Source organism: Telopea speciosissima, chromosome 1 (assembly GCF_018873765.1).
Source record: "Telopea speciosissima isolate NSW1024214 ecotype Mountain lineage chromosome 1, Tspe_v1, whole genome shotgun sequence".
NCBI lineage: Eukaryota > Viridiplantae > Streptophyta > Magnoliopsida > Proteales > Proteaceae > Telopea > Telopea speciosissima.
The window spans coordinates 27,307,056-27,329,000 of record NC_057916.1 but is presented as its reverse complement, the minus strand read 5'-3'; the positions used below and the strand labels follow the sequence as shown (position 1 = coordinate 27,329,000).

General features: G+C 37.6%; 4 protein-coding genes across 4 annotated transcripts in view; 2 read left to right on the top strand and 2 right to left on the bottom strand.

The window, feature by feature from the left end:
- The first annotated feature begins 4,672 nt into the window (after nt 1-4,672).
- Nucleotides 4,673-9,441, top strand: LOC122648558. Its single transcript, XM_043841771.1, has 3 exons — nt 4,673-5,457; nt 8,372-8,588; nt 8,923-9,441. The coding sequence occupies exons 1-3, from the start codon at nt 5,239-5,241 to the stop codon at nt 9,411-9,413; spliced, it is 927 nt and encodes a 308-aa protein (XP_043697706.1). The 5' UTR covers nt 4,673-5,238; the 3' UTR covers nt 9,414-9,441.
- Nucleotides 9,442-14,007: 4,566 nt separating this feature from the next.
- On the bottom strand, nt 14,008-18,723 carry LOC122640509 (protein FAR1-RELATED SEQUENCE 5-like). Its single transcript, XM_043833758.1, has 2 exons — nt 17,215-18,723; nt 14,008-14,352 (listed from the first exon to the last, which is right to left on the bottom strand). The coding sequence occupies exons 1-2, from the start codon at nt 18,721-18,723 to the stop codon at nt 14,008-14,010; spliced, it is 1,854 nt and encodes a 617-aa protein (XP_043689693.1).
- A 90-nt stretch (nt 18,724-18,813) lies between these two features.
- LOC122640422 (protein FAR1-RELATED SEQUENCE 5-like) lies at nt 18,814-19,425 on the bottom strand. Its single transcript, XM_043833649.1, has one exon. It carries the CDS (start codon nt 19,423-19,425, stop codon nt 18,814-18,816), a length of 612 nt encoding a protein of 203 aa, XP_043689584.1.
- Nucleotides 19,426-21,704: 2,279 nt separating this feature from the next.
- LOC122660555 (E3 ubiquitin-protein ligase PRT6-like) overlaps nt 21,705-21,945 on the top strand; it is a 79,115-nt gene continuing 78,874 nt past the window's right edge. Inside the window, exon 1 of the mRNA XM_043855920.1 lies at nt 21,705-21,921. The gene's annotated coding sequence lies outside the window, so the exon portion shown is untranslated. The remainder of the gene's footprint in view (nt 21,922-21,945) is intronic.

Below are 21,945 nucleotides of genomic sequence, written 5' to 3'. Positions count from 1 at the left end.
CAATGCCCTCTCCCACTCATTTGACACTCTTGGCGAATGGATTCCCATTCACCAAACTCGGTCTATTTTTTATTGTTATATTATTAATGGGTTATGTGGGGAATGGAGTGCAACTTGGGTAGAATGGGCTCAGCTATAAACCATGACAGGGTAGGCACGCAAGTACAGTCCTGAGCTAAATTTCATTCAAACTTTATTAGTTCTCTGAAGAATTCAAGTTATTTGCTTTTTGTTTGGTTACTAAAATTTCATTCAAATAAAATGCATGAGATACACAAAGTTTGGGTACGATGTATCCAAAACCAATGAGTGAAAAATGACCAATCTATCGTACATGCAATTGACAGGGTCTCCACGCTATTTGCTTGATTGTCTTTAGAGAAAAGGTTGTACACGATATTGGTATCTATGGCCCTCTCACACTCTCTCCTCCCTGACATGTGGGCCCTTATGTATATAAATTGTGCAACACTTCTCCCATTTCCTGTAATTGGTTGATGTGGGAGATTCCATCCTAGACTACGATGTGTATATCGCCTGTTATTATCCTTAATTTAGGGTTCTCAATTGGTCGGTTCGATACGAGTTTGGTCTCATTGAACAAGTTAGAGATTGGCAATAAGCCAAACCTAAACCAAACCACGAAATTGGAAGTAGCTTTTGAATTAATTTATATTGGTTTTACTTAATAGGCTTTTATTGAGCCATTATCAGGCTACTATTAGTTCGGTTTTGATTTTTCATGTATATGTATTAAAAATACTACAAATAATGATTTTTTTTTTAATTTTGAATTTTGGTCCCATCTTTATATCAGTCTAGATCGATTCGTTTAGTCAGTTTGATTCGGTGTCTACCGATTGAAACTCAAAATGAAATCAAACCAATAAGAATTTGGTTCGGTTTGGGTTGATCCGATTTATTTATTTATTTATTTATTTATTTTTGGAAGTGCAATCCGATTGGTTTAGATCAGTGCCAGAAATTAACACTCCAAATTATCTTGCCTTAAAACACTCCTAGCAACTTGTATGATAGGAAAACGCTAATTATATGGCCTAACAACACTAACCTCACATTAAATAGCTTTCACAACACTGGTTTTTTGTATCTTTATTTTCATATCCAATTAAATTGGGTTAATTAGGTTGATGGTCAACATTTTGGGGGGAGGGAGTGTTAGTGAATTACCGAGTCCTACTTGACCTAGACGTACCTGGATCAAGCCGCTAATTGTAAGCAATAGCATGCCTAAATTGACCAGTAAGGATTAGAATTCAAAGAGGGCCAGCCATACAAGATGGAATAGTTTGTCCAGTCCTTCATCAGATTAGTATCAAATAGAAATCTCCTCATTGACGAGCACAACCATACAATTCTGATATCAAGTCAAATAAAGAAGGGGAAATGTTTTCTATCCCAATTTCCGACATATGGGGGGTGGCAAAATGATCGACCTGCCCCCCTGAATGATAAAAAATGACATGTCCGTTCCGTTCCATGTGTATGGGCACAGCCTATGACCCCTTGTGCTTCTGGGCAGAGAACATCACCCCAATAAGTAATTAATCTGATTTTGATATCATGTTAATTAAAGTAAGAAAACCCACAAAATATCACTTGAGAGTTTGAAATCTAACCCAAAAACTTTATTCAATTATACCTCTATAAATTCCAGCATCTCTATATTCTCTCATAGAATGAGTAATAGGATCCGCATGCCCTCTTGTTAGACAAAATGTAAATCCTTTGCAAAACTAATATGCCTCCTACTTTATCATTGGTGTGATTCTCATTTTCGTTTTATGGAAACCTCCATTTCCAAGTTTGGGGTGTCAAAACCTTGTCCAAACCAATGAAACCAACTCATATGAACGTAATATAGAAATCATGTTTTGGACTAAAGTTTTGTGACGTCGAAATCAAATTTGATCGCACCAAAACTGATAAAACACCAAACTAAATAAAAAAATTGGACAAAACTAAAACCAAACTGATATAAACCGATAAGAAACCAATACCAACTAGAAATTCATAGAAAAAACATTCATATTTTGAATATATTTACATGATAATAAATCAAAACCAAACCGGTAAGAGAAATTGATAATAAACTGAAACTAGTGCATTTTTACTAGATCAAATTTTTAAAAGGGAGAATGTTCTCTGTGCCGCAGCGCAAGTTGTGCCTAGGCACATGGGCCTGTCACTCAGGGGGCAGGATGGTTATTATGCCCACCCCCATATGCCTGGGCATAGCCTGCGCTGCGGCACCAAGAACAGCATCCCATTTTAGAATTACTCATTTTCATATCGGAACCGGTCCAAACTGACCGATTGACTCCTCTACCTTAGAATCTCATAACAATTTGTTTTGGGTAAGGAAATCTCAGATCAGTCCCGGACATATAACGCAGCAATTAATTTATTTTTTCCACTTAAAGCAATGTAAAGTTTAAACGGTTGGAGCGCTGGCACACCGGTATCTCGTGATGTTAGGTGGGGTACAGCTGGCTGAATCAACGGGTTGCTCGTGCTTCAGATTTGGAGAGAGAGAGTGTGTGTGTGAACCGTAGGATGTTAGGCACCGCTGTCTTGGCCCTCAAGTCATCGTGCCCGCTGACCAGAGTCCATTAATTGATTCGAATTTCCAACCAATCTTTAGTTCTTTACTTGGTCCTCAAGTCTCGACTGCCACCTATAGTTATATTACCATTATATCCTCGGAATTGCCTGAAAATCCAAACCACCCTGATATTAATATCCTTTATCAGATCAAATTAAAATCCTGTCCAATTCCTGACATGTGCAGGGTGGGATGTTGCAACCTGAAAGGCGCAACATCCAACAGTCCGAGCTCAATGCAGTTATTTTTTTTTTCTTCTCAAGGTCGGACCGTTGGATGTCGCACCTATTAGGTGGTGACATCCCAACCCTAAACTGCACTACATTGCATTGCACATTTAGGGAATTGGAGAGGATTTTTTTTTCTTGTCATATTTAAGGACAATGCTAATTAGTTGTGTAGCGACTAGCGCCTGCACTAGTGTGGGACCAATAAGAGTGAGTGTAGGGGCATTGAAATGAATGAGATTTTTTAATTCACTGCGGGTTGAGTAATAATTTTGTGCGATCCTATATCTAGGCACAAAAACCACACGACTGGTTGGCATTCTTTTTCCCCATATTTTATCAAGGTTCTTTATATGTTAATAGTCTTCTGATCTTCTTTTAATTTCAGTATTTTGAAGTTTGAACTGTACAAATTAAGAGAACTGTTCTTATAAGAATAAAAAAGGCAAGGGTCACTGACAGACTGTGTGGTCCTTGCACCAATGTGGTGGCCAATGGGAGTGCTTGCAAGGGCATCAATTAGGTGGATTTTTTCCATTTTGTAGGGGATGGAAAATTGTATCTGGGCACAAGCTGCACGTGATTAGTCAACATTCTTTCTCCCATAATAAAAGGGAAATTTTTTTCCAAGTGTGCAACTTAGAAAATAAATTCGAAATTAATTTTATTTTGTTATGTCAGTGAATGATATGATAATTCAAATTGGATATATAGAAAGTAGTTTCAATTAATCATTTGGCAAATTTCAAAATCTAATTCAATCAAATAATCTTTTATGCATTAACATGCATCGTTACCTTGAATAATCACATGATAAATTTTTAGTTGCCGTTTTCTTTACAATTTATTAGTTTAGAGAACCTTCGCATAAAATAAAATAAATTGAATTTTTTTTAATGGTAAAGTTCGAATTTCAAGTAAGTATATTTTCTAGGTTCATTTTTTGTATTAGTTTAATTGAATGATAAATTTAATAGATATTCACCTAAATTTATAAAATTGGGGTTTCTTATATACTTTTTCAAAACGTCTGGGATTATTCTAAAAAAAAATAATAGACAAGGTTTTTCAGATGGTCCAGTCCCTAGAGTATCTTCTTTTTTTTTTTTCTTCTGGGCAACTCTATAGAGTATCGATGTGTGATCCATTTAGTTGTGTCATTTGTATTGATGATGTGACAATTCTCACCATTAAATAAATAGTTAATAATTTGTTTTTTTTTTTTTTTGACATAGATAATAATTTATATTTATCATTTTCCAAATTTCATATTCAGAATCATATATCTCTTATTTTATTATCATGTGCCTTTTTTAGGTAATCCAAGAGAGCAGCATTGTTATGCACTCTCTTGAATCTAGATATTCTTAATTTTTAAAAAATTATATAAAAAAAAAAACTCTAAATGACAATGTGATTTATACATCGAAACACAGTTCAGGAAAAAATAACTGTCTTGTCCCCATAAAAGATAGAAATCTCATCCATATTGATGCTTTCAGACATACGGCCATTGGCCCTCATATTATCCTAGGGGCCACGCTGCCTTCTGAACCCTCTCCCATTTTATATACTGACAAGCTCTTATTAAGTGGAAATTTGACATGTGAATACAAGACCTTTGGGTCAACGGCTCTACAAATTTCAACTTCGTCACACATTCACACCAACTATGTGGTACAAACTACAAATAGGCCTTTTTGGGTTCATAAAACCTGAGCTCAAAATTATATACCAATCCTTTAGATTTAAGGGTACTAATGTAATTACACATCCATTTCTCGTCTATATAAATCCGACTTCCGTTGCTTCGCCTGTTTCATCCTTTGGGTTGCAGGCTTGTAGCATGCTCTATTTTCTTTCGTCTCGCACCCTCTGGATCATTGGGAAATCCCACCGACGACAATAAAAACGATTCAGCTAGGCGGTGAGAAAACAAGGGCTAAGAGTTCTGATTGCCCGTTGTGCTCCTGCTTGCAGAAATCCAATAGTTTTTTAGGATTTTTTTCCTTCGTGCTCGCAAGAGTGGATGGACCACGAAGAAATTCTCGATTTTTGGCTTGCTTCGCGAATTGTATCATCGTGTGTCCTTAGTTTTTTGTAATTAGGGTTTTTGAAATCCAGTGCAATCGTTCCTTTCAATCCTTTTGTCCATTTTGACATCCGCGGTAAATTCTTCATCTGAAAAAATCATTGTATTTTTAGCAAAACGATTTCTTGCCGCAAATTTTGAATTTCCATGCCTGATTCGAGGTAAATTAGGGTTTTAATCGAGGATTATTATCTTTGCCGTGACCTTCCGGTTCTTTTAAGCTGGGAACTTGGGGGGTTAATAATCAGGGTCCCACCGCCCCCGCCGGAGGAGATGCCCGTGATAGTGGTGGGATGGATTGCAGCATCTGTGCTGCGGCTGGAGATCTTTGGGTTAAACTGGCGGGTGTTGGTGTCGGACAGATCGGTGGTTTCAGTCATGAAAGTGAGCATGATTTGGCTGTAATGGTCAGCGATTTTTTGGAGAATGGAAGTGGTGGAACTGATTCGAGGTACAGCAGCGATAGCGACTCCAGCTTCTCCGATCTCGCTCATCTTGCTGAGAAGATTTCGGTTAGTCGTTTTACTTACATTTTCCAAGAAAAATTATTAGAAATAGTTTACCCCTCTAATTTCTAAACTATGGTGAGTTTGCATATGTGTAGGCATATTTTGTTACAATCCGTATGCTCTATGATGTTTCTTTGAGTTTTCTCTATATGATCCCCCCCCCCCCTCTCCTTGAAATGTGGCTTTTGTTTTAGGCTTTTATCCAATTCAGTTACTTTTAAGCTAATGTTTTTCAATTTCAAATTTGTGCACTGCAGCTAATCTACATTAATTGCCTGTGGTGATTTTTCAAATCTTCATCCTTTATGTGAAATTGCTACCTCTTCACCAGAATTTTTCTTCTGAATTTTGTGGTATTATTTTTTCTAATTTTGTTAAAGGCTAAAGCTTCTCGCCAATCATTACTCGTTCTAATCTATTTAAAGCTTTTGCCAGTTTCTCCCAAATTAGTTCTTCACTTATGTTCATACATATAACTCAATATATACAGGCTTCATCCAATCCGTTTGGATTGGCTAAACAATTATTGTTATAAATCTCTCTCTCTGCAAAATAGGGGGTCCCAGATTAAGGTTTGTCATGAATCCACAAGGTCAAAATAGTCTGCAAAATCTCAATCCCAAAAAGAAACCGATTAAGCTGAATTCTTTTGGTCCCAATCAAAACATAGGTTGGAGAAATGGAATTTTCTAAACCTGCCAAGACTAGGACTAATAGAAGAGAAGACTAGAAACTCTATATTAATAGATTTGTTGAGTGTGGACTCTAGAGTACTTGTTGTCAACAATCCCGAGTTTCTGATCCCTCCTGTTATTCTTCAAAATCGCTAAGGACAACAAGTTCCATAATGCCTCCCCCTTTCTACGCTTAACTAGACAAGAATCCAAGGTTGAAAGGATCAACCCAAGAGCTGCCAAGTATCAAGGTTTTAGATCTCGGTTTCGCCAGGCCACGAAACCGAGATCTCGGCCAGATCATGTATTTTTTTCCTGAACTCGATGGTAGGTTTTGGTGGCCATATGGCCAAGATAGGGGCTGAAACTTGACATTCCCCCTATTTTAGGCCTCCTAAACACAGTGGAACCCTTAGTTTTTACAAATTCAATCCCAAAATGTTACTTTGACTACGGACCCTAAGTTGGTAGTCTACAAGTTTAGATCATGTTTATATGAAAAATATAATTTTTGAGATGAATAGTTACCTTAGGTTCTTGAGATGCAGCTGGGAGGAGATTAGCAGCTTAGATCTTTAATGAATCAAGTTTTGTTGAGGTGTTGGAGGTGTGATTTGCCAATAGAAATGAAAAAAATGACCCAAAGATGAAGTTTCCCCTTCACAGAGGCGAGACAGGAGAGAGCGAGTTGGGATCTCATCGAGTTATGGTGTATTATGAGCTTTCTGGTTCTATCGAGTTGAACCGAAACGAGAAATAGCTCGAGATCTTGGCGAGATACTGAGATCTCGAGCGAGATAATGACATATTTGTGTATCACCTGGCGTTTGGTCTCGAGATCCTACGAGATCGAGTTAAAAGCGAGATCTTGAACTATGCCGAGTATCAGTATAAAGAATCCCTTACACCTGGATGGTGCAATTCATTTAAAGATGGCTGGTTATCTTAATGTGATTCTTTATAAGAAACCGGAATTTTGGCCTGAAACCCAAATTAGCATTTGAGATGAGCTTGTTTATTTTTCAGAGTTCTATTACTGACGCCCTTCTGAACAGCCTATTTTGAATGAAATGAGGAAGGATAGGGTATCTTGATTCAATCAATGTATGGAATAAGGAATGCATTGACTATGCATTATGTTTCGTACATCTCAAAATTATCATCTTAGCTCAGCTTGTTTGATGGGCGTGTTCCATACGTGCTCAAAATGTAGAAGTATGTTTTAGTAGAAGTCTCTTTTTGGTGAGTATGGATATTCCATACTGAGGAGGTTTGATAAACCCGGTTGTTGGAACGACGTGAGCCGGGCTGGGCCTCAATTCAGAAAGATGAAGGGACAGAGGTTACAAATTCCCCATGAGTAATTCCTCCCTGCAAAAGAAGTTTCTGCAGTTTGATGGTGGCAACCTTGTATGTTTAACGTATTAGTTTGGATGCTGAAAAGTTATTTCCTAGTTTCAAACATAACTTTGTCATGTAAGTGATAGAAAATGACCTGATAATGCTGAGGGTAGGGTTCTGGTGATGTCTATATTTGCATGGTGCATGTCCCATCCAGTGGTGGGACCTGAGTCACCCGACAGCTTTTTCAGGACATATTCAGATACGAAAAATATGCATAGTACATATTTGCAGGATGCTTCAATGAGGATAAAGTGTCATGGGACCTATGTTACTGTCATGATTGCTTTCCCAATGTTGTTTTTAGTCTTAACATGTCCAGATTACAATGTGTAATCCAGTATTCTACTTGCCAAGAAATTTCTTATGTGTAATGCAAATTAGTGTCAACACTATCAGGGTTTGTGATGATGCCACCATCTTTGAAGTGATCGCATCATCTTCACTACTGATGTGAAAGTGGGAAGAGCCCGATGTGCAGATTGATCCACTACCGGCCCATGACGGACAATTCAAATCCGTCAATATACTTGAAGAAGACCTTTGATCCTGTATGTCTTTCAGGGTAGTTAATGATTCCCAAAAGGGTGTATGTGTCTAAAACTGGTTGAAAATTTATTTACATGGTACGTTATAGTAACTTGGAGCATGTCTAATGTTTGATGGACTCAATTTTTTCTGCTCATTATGGATATGAGTAACAATTTCCATTTCGGCAAGTTCCAATTTGTCTTATTCCCTTTTGGTTTGGCCTTGCAATTGAATCTGATAATCTTTTTTACTGCTTAGTTGTCAATTTTCTCTTTCATGACCAAACTTTATGAACTATCTTAAATCTGCAGTTCCATAAGCATAAAGTGGATCAGTTTGAAAGTGACTTGTTGTCAAAAGTACAATCCCTTCTACTTTCCATCAACGAGATCGACCTTCGTTTTGTTAAGTCAGGCCAGTGCAATGCTAGCTGCATCAGATTTTCTCTGGTAAAGCTTCTCAGATTTTCGGGTTATGATGCTGCTGTTTGTGCATCCAAGTGGCAAGGTTGTGGGAAGGTCCCCGGAGGTAAGTTATTGCACATGTGATTCTGAACTGTTCCACTGTATTATTTTGGTTTCTATTTAGTACTACATTACCATATGCCATCTGTAAGAATCTGAATTGAAGGAATAAGAATCAGGTAAATTAATGTCTAAGAGTCTCTGAAACTTTAAGATCTGTAGGGTTGCTCTAACTACGTGATAGAATCCTGTATATATTTGGTAGGTAGTACACCCTACCCCTGTCCCGACCTGAGAATCCCTTATTGTAATCAATGAAGAGAAATTTGCTGTGATATATTCCATTTGTTTACCCTTTTTCCCCTCTTTAATTTTGAGGTTGCTGGATATTGTCACAGGTGATCATGAGTATATTGATGTTGTCATACATCATGATACAGGGCTCTCTGAACGCTTAATAATCGATGTTGATTTTCGGAGCCACTTTGAAATTGCAAGAGCAGTTGAATCTTATGATGTGGTATTGAATTCTCTTCCAGTAGTTTATGTGGGCTCTCTGTCCAGGCTGAAACAATTCCTTCAAGTTATGGTAGAAGCTGCAAGGTCTTCCCTCAATCAAAACTCGATGCCTTTTCCACCCTGGAGGTCATTTGCTTATTTGCAAGCCAAGTGGCATTCGGCCTACCAGAGAATGTTCAACCCGGATGAACAAAGTATCCAAGAGACTGGTTCTTCTGATCATAAGCAGTGCATGGGGCATTTGAGAAGGCTAAAATCTTCTCTCCAGTTGGAAGTTGAAGCAGAACGATTGTTGAAGCCCATGAACAATGATAATATCCGGAGGCTGAAGCTAGACAGGTTGCGGCCTTCCCCTTTCAGAACCATATGAAGATGTATAAATTTTGGCAGGAGAAAACCCAAAACCAGAAAAAAAAGAAAAAGGTTTTGTCAGAAAATGAGATAATACGCCTGAAGATCTTCAGGGGATAAAGAGGATATCAAATAAGTCGGAACCAGATAGAATGCTGGTCTATAGCGAACACCAATAACTGAAACGTCAATATGTAGCTGAGGACGTTTCATCTCATACTTGGGGAGTTACACATTTTCTTTTTGATTGGGTCATTTTTGTGCACCAGCATACAGCAAGGAAACTGTCTGTGGGAGGTCACTACTTCAGGAATTATTAGGACCAGTCGCTAATTCTGGTGCATTATTCTATAGAAAATTGTGTTTGTGCTTTGTTCTTTTATGTTTTTTAATTTTTGTAGACTGAATCCCTCGCCTCTTATTTTTCTGGCACAGGGAATTTTGATTTTACATCTATTTGGTTTTTATTCCCCTATAAATTTCAATTAGAATTTCTTTTTCCCAGTTGAAGTATTTTGTGTGTGTGTGTGTGTGCGTTCAGTGTTTTGGGGGGGGGGGGGGGTTGGTTGGGATTTTTATTTTGCAACTATTTGGTTTTTATTCCACTGCGTATTCTCTCTCTGTTGCATGCTGCTAGTTCGCGAAAAGCAAGTGGCATGCCCAACCCTTGCTCATATGTATTTCAAGTAGGATTTTTTTTCCCAGCCGAAGTCTTAAGGCCTGTGTGTGTGTGTGTGTGTGTGTGTGTGTTGGCAGGAGAAGATGGAGGAGATAGAATCAAAGGTGAGGGCCCTTAGGGAAGAGCAGAAAGCAACTCTGGATAGGATTGAAGTGGAATATAAGGAACAGTTAGCGGGTCTGAGGAGGGACGCTGAGGCCAAAGAGCAGAAGTTGGCTGAGCAGTGGGGTGCAAAGCACCTGCGGCTTATGAACTTCCTTGACAGATTGGATGCAGGTCCAGGCATGCTGACCCTAATGGCGGGTGAGGACTGATGATTCATTGGTTGTGGAGGTAGCAACAATCTGTATCTTGTACGGACACGGTGCTTATGAACCTTAATGATTCACATGTTTCTAGTGATGCTTGCTTGGTCTTGTGTGAATTCTTTCTGCCTAAGGCCTATGTTGCTCAAATGGGTCTCTTCCTTATTTTCATGCCCGCATTGAACAAAGGTACGAATTGATGGGACCGGAAAAATTCCTTGTCCATTGTAAAGTGGCATCATATTATGATATTACTCTTGACAATGTTTGTGTGTTTTTATTCATCTTAGGTAACAACTGTGCCAGGACATGTTTGTTTGCAACCTCTAGGTTGCAGAACACCCTTCCCTAGTTCCCTCATAGCAGTTACTACTCATGCATGATGATATGTCTACAAAGAGGCGATAGTGTGGGGAGCGGTGCTCTTATATATATGATAGAAAGTAAATAGAAACAAACATAAAGAGTGCCATGGAAGATATTACCAACAGTTAGATGTAAGCTAAATGAGAGAGAGAGAGAGAGAGAGAGAGAGAGAGACAACAATTTACAGTGGTTCCCTCGTGGACCAATTGTCCTATGTCCACTACCTTGATCACCGACTAAGGATTTCTCCATTATCAAGCCATTACACAACTCAATCACTACTGTAGGATTGAGCATCCGAACCACTCTTGGTTAGAGATTTTCACCCAAGCCACACATGCCAATGATTTCCTTCACAAAACCACACAGACTTTCTTTCAAGTATGAAATTGTAAACCTTTTAAGGACACTTTATCAACATAAGATGTTTTATTTTGATCTTGAACACGTTGTCGCACTTGTTTGCAGCCCTTTCTCATAATGATGTATGCACTGTAACTTGATTACAACAGTAGCAACAACTTCTCAGGTTGATGTAGACAATGAAGCTCAAACACAACTTTTCTCAATATGATGAAAATAAACTAAGATTGTATTTCTGTTGTTATATATTGTATTGATACATGACATCAAGTGACCCCACCTAATTATGGGCAAACGAACTAGTTGTTGGAGTCAAACTCAGTTTCTCCTTTGAACATTTGAATTATTTTTTCATTTCAAAGAGAAAACTAGTTTTTGGAGGTCCACTTGTAATTCAAAATGGTTGGAAATATTAATTCATTGTGGTCTCCAAATATTCAACTTATATTTTCCTAAAAAAACTAGTTGTTGGATTTCCTTAACATCAGTGAAGATGTTTAAAAGTTATACATAAGTGATTAGAGTCCAAATGGCTAACTAATGATGAGTCAAAACCATTCAATTTCATAACTACGCAGTAATAAATGTTATTGCACGAAATACTGCACAATAGTCACAGATGACTGTGGCTACAGAGACTTAAGATTGTCACTCTCGGACATGCATAGAAGTAAGTCACGCAAGACCTTGAAATCGTTTGTCCTGTTGTGACTTAGTCTCATAACTCTAGGACATGCACAAAAGATCGCATGGATGATCATGAGGATTGTTCGCAGACTTAGAACATTTAAGTTCGGTTGTACGTGAGTTTTGTGCAACAATAAGATTGCTCAATTATAATCAAGTGGTCATGGGTTTGAGTATGGAAACAATTCCTCTGCGAAAGCAGGGGTAAGGTTACTTACATGATGACATTCCCCAGACCCCGCAGTGGCGGGAGCCTCGTGCACTAGGTATGCCTTTTTTTGTCTTTGAGTTTGACTTAAAATATATATATTTTTTATTTTTCATTTAAGGTCGATCGTCCGTCTCTATTCACGGAATACCGTTGATAACAGACTTGGACATTTTTCTGAGTCAAACCACCTAGTTTCTTGGATGTCCATTTAATTAGGTCATTTCGACATCATATTTTTTGTGCTTTTTACATCTTGTTGATATTAGTATATTATGATTATAAATATATGCTAATGAATATAAAATCATAATTTTGTTATTGAAAGATTCCTTCAACATGATGCTGCTTTAAGCTTTTTGATCTTTCAATTCACGAAAGACCGTATCCCCATACGTAGAAATCCAGTTGTAACAATTTTTCATTCAATCAATATGCCTTCTTCTTTCTTCAAATATTCCTCATCAGTAGCTTAGTTAATCATCAAACTCATAGAACATTAGCGCACATGTTAGTATATCCAAACACACATTACACACTGATTCTCAATTTCTTATATCCAAAACACATAATATATAAATAAAAACTTTTATGTGCAACAATTCTCATGTGATCAAACTAAGTGTACACACAATATATACACTCACATTTGCGTCCCACAATTGACATTCATGAACACACACAATATGATGACTCTATAAACAAAATGCCCAATTCTATCCTTAGTCATGAAAAAATTTTTAAGGTAAAAACCTATGAACAATCTCATGCTGTTAATGTCATTCAATCATAATCATAAATTAATAAATTGCTAGACTTCCAACAAGAGGCTTGAGAGGGTTTGGTGGGAATAGAAGCGAGTTAGGGTTTTTTATTTAGTTATTTATTATTATTTTAAGAATTGCAGACCTTGTTGTAACTCAGAAGTTGCAAATCAATAGGCACTCGCTCATGACAATGGGGGCAATATTGGTAATTCAAACAAGCCCTAGTTAGTGTTAAGGGTTGGTGCAAGTAATTTCCTTTATATCCTTTAACCCAAGAGATCTTTAGTTGTGTTTAAAGTATAGTTGGAAAACTAGGTTTACTGACTTGACTCGTCTTTTAGTAAAACCTAGTGATTCGGCCTTATCAAACTCGATCAAAATGAGTCACCTTTTTTTTAAAAAAAGTTTAATGCAATAAATATGTATTAATTAGTAAAAAATCAGAAAAACATGGAAAACCAAGAAAAAAAAAAGAAGGAATCGCACATCAATGCATTTTGAGTTCATACCATTGAACAAGACAAGGGAGTTGAGGGTTTCTTATTTTTTAGAATATAGATTTACTATTTTATTCGACTCAATTTCTAAGTGAATTAGCATTATGGTTTTAAAAAAAACGACTATACTCATAGAGTTTGTCATGACTCGAGTAAAAATATTATGACCCCATCTCACCATTTTTTTACCTTGACCTAGTTTACACGATTCTTAACTAGATTTTCCAAATTTTTGACTTGACTCGCCGACCCGCCCCAATCAAAACCCAATTTTCAAACCGACTTTAAACCACTTGACACTATTGTATTGTGAACTTCCATCGTTTACCTATACGTTGATAATGAAAACCAGTTATATATACATATTGGATAATTAATGAACCAATTATACTAAGGAGCATATGAAGTCCAACTACAAATTCTTTTTGAAATCTTATTGGACCGTAATCACCCACACATGAAACTTTTTTATTTTTTTAATATTTTTATACGGCGATAAGTTCCAGAAGCTGGTTTGTAAAAGCGGTCCCAGAAGGATTCTTATCACCTCCAGTTTCCATCCCCCAGTTTTTTCCCCAGTTTCAGTCTCAAAAGATGACACGTGTCATATAAAAATCCAACCGTCCATTTTGAATTTTGGAAGTTAACCTTGGTTAACCCTAACCAAGGTCAAACCGAGAATGAGATTATGATGTTTCCCGCCCTTGTTTCGCAAAACTCATCCTCTGCCACTGATACCTCTCACGAATATTCACGGTGACCAGCGTCGGCGATAAAGAAGACAGGTTCTGTTCTCACGGCGTCGGCGTCGACAACGGCAACTGTTAGGGTTATCTTCTCCCTACCGCTCTCACAGACCATGCGATGGTGAGAGAAGGGACTGGGGATAAAAATCTTCTCGCTTCCCCTGCTCTGAATCCTTAGGCGACAAAGGAAGACAGACTCCTCCTCTGAGATCCCCTTGCACATCTGTGTCTCTGTTCCAGCCGACGGCGGAAGGAAATACTGTCGGTTCATGCTCTGCATCCTTAGGCGACGGCGACAAAGGAGAAACCACAGGAAATGACTCCCTTGAAGGTACTCCATCTGTATATTGTGTTTGAACTATGCCTAATATTGAAGGATAGTGGTAGTCCTTGGTCCTTTGATCAAAAACTGCAAAAGATTCTTTGTGCGGAAGTATTAAACTTTTGACACCATCTGTTCGTATAAAGTTGTGGTTGAATGAATCCAAACAAAAGTTCCAAACTACATAATTCATATAGAGTAGTAGTCCTCGATCCCCAACCCAATGACCTTTAATGGTCTTCCCACGGTTCCACCACCACCATTGTCATCTTCAATCATCTTCTACATATTGTGAGTTTGAGATGTATTTGGGCTAAGCTAATGGCTATAGCTTCTCCAAAATAGTCCCATGTACATAATATCATCATCCATTAATAGTGAGCATGGGCAGTACTGAGTAGTTTTGGTTATCCATCTGTGTCCTTGTGACCGAATCTGGCTAGATCTAATATACCTTAACTACAGATTAATGAGCATCAGATGAAAAAAAATTAAAAAAAAATTAAAACCAACTTAACTCATCAACTGATCTGATCATCAAATGCAGAGAGACCCCACAGCACATTTCAAGAATCAACACCTCTTTCTCCTCAACCTACCCCCAAAGTATACAAAAAAAGTCAGATGGGTTTATTGTTTATGGTCTATCTCAAATTTTCAATCATCATAGCGGGATTCTTGCTAATTGCCACTGCAATTTTAATGGGTCATGGCCTCTCATAGATGGGTGTCTGTCCTTGCCTTTGTTTAAAGGTTTTTAATTTACTGTCCTACAATGTCATTCCTCCTTAGGATCAGCAATCCAGCTCTCATCATCCATTGCTTAAGATTGAGTACTATGTCTCAATTGCTTTATAATTTGCTCTGTGAATGAATTCTCTGTAGCTAATAGCAAAGGCTAAAGGGGGAGGAGTGGATGGTTTTTTCAACTCTAAGTCCCTCAACTCTTACAACAAACTACTTGATTGCTTCAGTAGTGATGCATCTTTTGAATTAAAGATAACCCACTTCAAGACTCCATCCATCTGTCCATTGCTTTTAATTTCTTCCCAACTCTTCAGTCTTCACTTTAGTCTTCCCCACAACCTTTCTTTTCTCAGTGCTCAGTTATCATCACTCCCTTTTTCAGTTTCTCTATTAATCTTTGAGTTCATTAAAGGTTCTGATCTTTTGAAAGTAATTAAAATCCTTTAATTTTTTTGTTTGTTTTTCTTGCTTCTCAATGCTGAATCCTCTTGATTCTTCTTTCACAGGATTTCTTCAAAAATGTAACTTTGAAGATGGGCCAAAGCCAACGAACCTGAATATGGTGTTCATGCAGTAAGGCTTGGCAATGAGGACTTAGTGTTTTCTATTTGAAAGGCTTAGAATGGCCGAGAGCCAAATGGGGGAGAGGGGGTGGCGGTCATTTTTAGTGTTGCAAGGGCCCCGAGGACTTACTGTTTTATATTTGGGAGGCTTAGAATGCCTCTTCCAATTTAGCCATTGTATGATGCAACTGTTTTTTTACATTACAGTAAGGCTACGAAAGGAACTTTGAATGATACAGTTGTTATTTTTTAATTGATTTTTTTGGGTAGTGAAATCTTTGTCTTTTGGATAGAAATCAAAAGCATCAAATAGGAGATGAACCTGCAAGTTGCCAAAATACATTGAATGTTAGGAGCTCCAAATTTGAGCAGATATGTATAAGGTTATTATAAATCAAATTCTAGATCATACCCAGCTGAGTCATGAAAATCTAAGGTGTACCCAATCTTGTTCCATGACATGTAACAGTTTCTCACTTTCTCACTCTAAACAGAGTGCATTCAAGATGTTTACTTCTTAGAGTCCAAAATAAATATGATTATCAACTTTTTTGGAACGATTTAGAAGTTTCTCTTCACATGCAAAATACCATTTTTTATGACCAGGAAATTGTTGAAAGTGAAGCTTTGCTAATACCTCACCCAATTTAATCCCCCTTTTTAATCCTATTTTTTCATTTGCTTTTCATAGTGTCTATTGTTTATCCAGAGCAAATGACATATATGTGTACTTTTCTTATTGGAAAAAATGATCCATGAAACCTTGAGCTTGATACTTAAAACGAAAATCATTAAACCCTTTGATGCCTCTTCATCTTTAGAGTTTATATACTTTATACCCCAATAAAGGCAACCCCCCCCCCCCCTACAAACAAAAATCTCTTGGCTGACACATAATGGAATTTGCCCAATGAGATAAAAAAACATTTTAAAAATTCATGGAACACATGAGAGAGATTATAATAAATTTGACACATGATCAATCTAGGTCATTTCAAATATATTCATACATCTGAATTACCACATCATCCTTCAATGGGGGCACAACTAGGTGTAAAATTCAAGTATAATTATATTGTCTAAACAGATCAAAAAACCTTTTTACCAAAAAGGAAACTTGGGACCTAAACCCCTCCCCCCAAAGTGAATTTGGAATGTACCCACTTTTAATGTGGTAGAAATTATGTACAGTAAACAGATAAAAAAAAACCTTTTACCAAAAAGGAAACCTAGGACCTAAACCCCTCCTCCCAAAATGAACTGGGACCTCAACAAGGCCATTGATTTCCCATGATGGGTACTGAGTGTTTCTCCTTGATGACTGTTTTGTTCATGAGCCTGCTCATGAAGCAATTAAACACGAGATAAGAATGTCTCAAAATTAATACCCTATCTCAAGACATCATTAAACTAATAAAGCAATACCGAGTGTGGAGGTGCAGGAAGAACATATAGTATGCATAGACTGCTCAAGTGACCCCTGTGGATCGTAACATAGCAGACAAGAGATTAATCTTAAAAATGATTCAGAGATGCAAAAAATACAAGAACCAACATGAGTTGAAATTACCATAATGGGATCCATGTAACTGTGGTTGATTTCACTTTCTCGAGTTCCATCCAATTGATTCAAATGTACTACATTGCATGGTGTAAGGGCTGGTAGAGAGGTACTAGTTGTGTTTGGCTCATTTTTCTTTTTCTTATTCTTATTGCCTTTTGTTTCCAAACATGATTTTTTTCGTTTACTTGATCCACAACCCTTCTTCTTCTCTTTCTTTTTAAGCCCTTTTGCAATGTTCAGATTAGGCTCTTCAGTTGACTCATCTTGATGTGCCCTTGTGTCATGATTTTCAAGACTGTGTAATTGTTTACACAAATCACTAGCAACATTGTTCACCAATGCAAATCCCTCTTTTGAATTGGATGCTTGTGATGCAATCTTTACCAGTTTATGACAAAGAATTCTATATCTTTGTGCAGAGTTCAAATTTACATCTTCTTCAACTTGTGTTCCCTTGCTATCTTCCACTACAATGCTTCTTGCTGCACGTGTCCATCTACTCAAAATATATGCTTCAGGAATAGACTTCATATCCAACCTATCCATTATCTTCAAAGCATGACAACATAGGATGCCAAATGTCTCAAATTTCTTACAGCTACATTCAATAATGGACTTGGATGGATCACACTCAACCTTAAATGTCATATCTGAATCAAGAATACCAATAGCATATTTATGCAAGCTATTACTTTCATCCTTCTGTATTATGTAGCAAGAACCAACCCGTACATTCTCATTATGAAATAATCCAAAGATTAACGGAGTGTAGACTTCTGATGCATGTATCATAATGGGTGTTTGGGGAAAAGAGTTCCTTGGGAGCTTATTTCTTGCATCAAATTCAGCCTTCAATTCATTAGCACGCTTATCATTGACTACTCTTTCAAAATGCTTAAAAAACTGTATAATGTCTAAAGTAGACTTTGTATAATCCTTCAAGTCAGCATTTACACTTTCACTTAGCTGAGTACTCCGCATACCTCCTGTAAATGTATTCTTCATATAGCATTTGGCCCACTTGTGTTTAAGTACATAAATACGATCTAACCATGATCCATTTTCAACCCGATACTGACTCCTCAATTGTTCCCATGCAGTCTCAAATTGTACTTCTTCATCATAATGATATATACATCTCTTAAGATCTGATAGAAAGCTTGATCCGTCCTTCATTAAGTGACCTAGATGCTTAATCCCATTTTGCATTAAATGCCAAGTACACAAACCATGCCATGTTCCAGGAAAAACCTCCAAAATTGCCTTTGCCATGGCAAGATCTTGGTCCGTAAATAATGTTACCGGATGCTTTTGCCCATGACTTTCCAAGAAAGCATCAAACAACCATTTAAAGGATTCAGCCGTCTCATCATATAAAAGGGCTGCCCCAAATATAACAACTCCTCTATGATGGTTAAATCCAGAAAACATACCAAAAGGCCTATGCTCCTTGTTTGTACAAAATGTTGTATCAAAAGTCATAACATCACCAAAAAGTGCATAATCTATTAGCATTCTCGCATCAGCCCAAAAATATTTGCTATCTTCTCATCTATATCCAACAGCTGCTTTGTAGGTAAAAGAGGGATTCAGACGCTTTGTTTTTCAAAGATCTGTAACAAACTCCCGCTTCACCGGGACGTAGGTCACGCGACGTTTACTTCGGAGATAATTGTAATGATCCACTGGTGTATAACCAAGGTTCTGTCTACCACCTGCCTGTTTACTCATGTACTCAAACATAGCCTTAGTTTTAATTCCAGAATCATCTCCCAAGTCAATTTCAATGGCATGTATGTCTGAAACTTTCCGTTGTGACCGCATCATGTGAGTAGTAGATGATATATGAAGCTCATGATTATGATTTTCAATGAGATCATGGCATTGATACTTCCCATTTTCCAACATCTTTTTTCCCATACGAGCAGGACAATCGGATCTTGTTTCAGCTCGAAGAATATTTATTCTTACATGAGCACGATTGTCTACTTTCCGATTCCCTTGTTTATTACATACAAATCTCCTTGAAGTAATGATTGACCTATCTTTTTTACTCCTATTTGCATACTCTCTCCTGACACTAAAACCCAATACTCCTCCATAACTATTATAGAATTCAAATGCCTCATTCTCAGAATTAAACTGCATACCAATCTTAGGCTTATTCTCATCATCTAGACCTATGTCGTTATCCGGTGTATCTATTGGAATATCCATAGCCCACCTGAACAATATTTGGCCCAACAATAAAGTCAAAACTAAAGTATTATTGAACAACTATACAACTAAAAACAAAAAAACATACATTAAATAACTAACAACTTTGAAGCAGATAAAAAAAAAAATACAGTGGTTAATGAACTTCAATATATTTCTGCATGATTTTGATCTATAAACACATGCAAATATCTGTCCTAATTCAAAATACATGAAAAATAGATAGGTAGGAAGATGGCTGGTCCAATTTCAGGTTAATAATGAATCACTGTGATATGAACATAATAAATATTGCTCCAGTCCTGTGAACTGAGAGGATATAAAATCATTATCACTTTCCGAACTCTCCAATTAAGTTACACTACTCATAATTCCTTAAATTAGAGCTTGATGCTTTATTACTTCTGGTTTAAAGTTTTTTGCTTTAGTTAGAGAATAGAAAAGGCTTATACAAGAAGAAAAAAGAAAGAAAGTGAAAAGAAACTCAAAAGAAAAACACTAAGAAGAAGAAAGTCCATGAATTTTTCTCATTGCAGTAAAAATGTACTCATCACATTTGGCCAATAGTATAAGTAAAATCTCAAACTGAAAACCCCTGAATTTGTTCCAATAAAGCTCATAAAATGAAGGGACAAAGCATAATAACAAAATTGCTTACAGATTATAGTTCTATTGGGAACTATAACAATAACAATATGTACCAAACCAAAGTCTATCTTGGGTTAAGGTCTGAGATCAAACTTCACTAATAACAATATGTACCAAACCAAAGTTGGGAAAATACGGCCTTCTAACATTCATGATCAAGGTTAATGAAGACTTAAATTTCAAGAGTGGCATGTGTGTTGAGAGCTTGATCTCTTTTCACATGGACTCATCCATGTGCTGTTACATGGTAACATTCACTACCCTTCAGGAATCTTAGGTTTACCCTGTGGAATTATATCAAATCATAATTTCTGACCCCAACACCAACACCAACACAACTAGTGGCAGGGTTTCTTCTCCTGTAGGGTCAAGTTGATTGAAAAAATTAACAACATTATTCAAGACACGTATTTGGGTTTCTCCCAGAATTCGGTTTGTGTAATAGTAATAGCAAAAGAGAAAAGTTGAAGCTGTTTGGTTGAAGAAAATGATATCTTATCAAACAATGAGATGTAAAACCCACACGCTCTACAAGAAAAACTCATCCACTTTTTTCTACAGGCCCAGAGGAGATGGTATTTTTAATGAACAGAAGCAATCGATGATGGAAGAAAAACAAAACGAACCTCAGCTATTGGAGAAAACAATTAGAACAGGGCCACGACGGTGTTTCCTTTCCCAATCGATTAGAACAGAATTACAGAGGTGTGAAAGAGGCATCAGAAGTCTCTCTTCACTTCATTTGTTGTCGTCGTTCTGTGGGTATCTCCGATTTCACCGTCGCAGGGTCTCACAGAGTAGGAGTGGGTAGAAATAGCCTCCTTTGCAGTCGTCGCCGTGAACAGACCCTATCTTCTTCATCTCCCGACGCCGATCACCGTGGAGATTCGTGAGAGGGGATCACAAGTAAACCGAGACAGAGGCGGGAAACACTTATTTTTTGGGTAGAACAGGGAGTCCCTTCTCTCACCATCGCATGGTCTGTGAGAGCGGTAGGGAGAAGATAACCCTAACAGTTGCCGTTGTCGACGCCGACGCCGTGAGAACAGAACCTGTCTTCTTTATCGCCGACGCTGGTCACCGTGAATATTCGTGAGAGGTATCAGTGGCAGAGGATGAGTTTTGCGAAACAAGGGCGGGAAACATCATAATCTCATTCTCGGTTTGACCTTGGTTAGGGTTAACCAAGGTTAACTTCCAAAATTCAAAATGGACGGTTGGATTTTTATATGACACGTGTCATCTTTTGAGACTGAAACTGGGAAAAAACTGGGGGATGGAAACTGGAGGTGATAAGAATCCTAAAAACGGTCAAGTATGATTTGATTTCAAAAGAATATTTTTAGAGGGGTATGAATATGAATCGGGTTCAGTGCCCGGTCCGGTTTTATAAAACATGACAGCAATACAACAGCATAGGCGCATAGCAAATGTAGACCTTGACTTGACAATATGTTCACAATCTAGACTCTAAATTCTGACACGTGGCAGAGCCGTAAAGTAACGCTATAAGCTTTATCGTAACGGGTTCTTGGAAAAAAAAGAAAAAAAAAAAAGGGGGTTCTGGAAGCAGCAGGCCAAAACTATTTAAATACGAGCAGATTATTACGAGGAAGTAAGGAACCTCGGAGGTTAAATGGGTGATGGTTGTTTATGTTTTCGAGAGGAAAGGAGGGGTGAACCGTCAACTCTTTACACACTAAATGCTAGCAGAAAGAATCGGTGATCGGTGTTCTTGTAGGAGTCGACACTCGACGGTCCAGGCGGACACACAGACTGAATCCCACCGTGACATGGAGGGTTCAGAGCTGAGAAACCCTACAATCAGCTTGGGGTTCTAAGAATTGTTTCGGTTTTCTGATTTATATCATT

Excerpts from the sequence above, each read along its gene's own strand:
- LOC122648558 (XM_043841771.1), top strand. The coding sequence starts at position 5,239 with ATGGATTGCAGCATCTGTGCTGCGGCTGGAGATCTTTGGGTTAAACTG. Across the intron at positions 5,458-8,371 it reads ATCTTGCTGAGAAGATTTCG|TTCCATAAGCATAAAGTGGA; the intron begins GTTAGTCGTTTT and ends TTAAATCTGCAG. Across the intron at positions 8,589-8,922 it reads TTGTGGGAAGGTCCCCGGAG|GTGATCATGAGTATATTGAT; the intron begins GTAAGTTATTGC and ends ATATTGTCACAG.
- LOC122640509 (XM_043833758.1), bottom strand. The coding sequence starts at position 18,723 with ATGCTAATAGATTATGCACTTTTTGGTGATGTTATGACTTTTGATACA. Across the intron at positions 14,353-17,214 it reads GTTACATGGATCCCATTATG|ATGGAGTACCTTCAAGGGAG; the intron begins GTAATTTCAACT and ends CACAATATACAG.
- LOC122640422 (XM_043833649.1), bottom strand. The coding sequence starts at position 19,425 with ATGGATATTCCAATAGATACACCGGATAACGACATAGGTCTAGATGAT.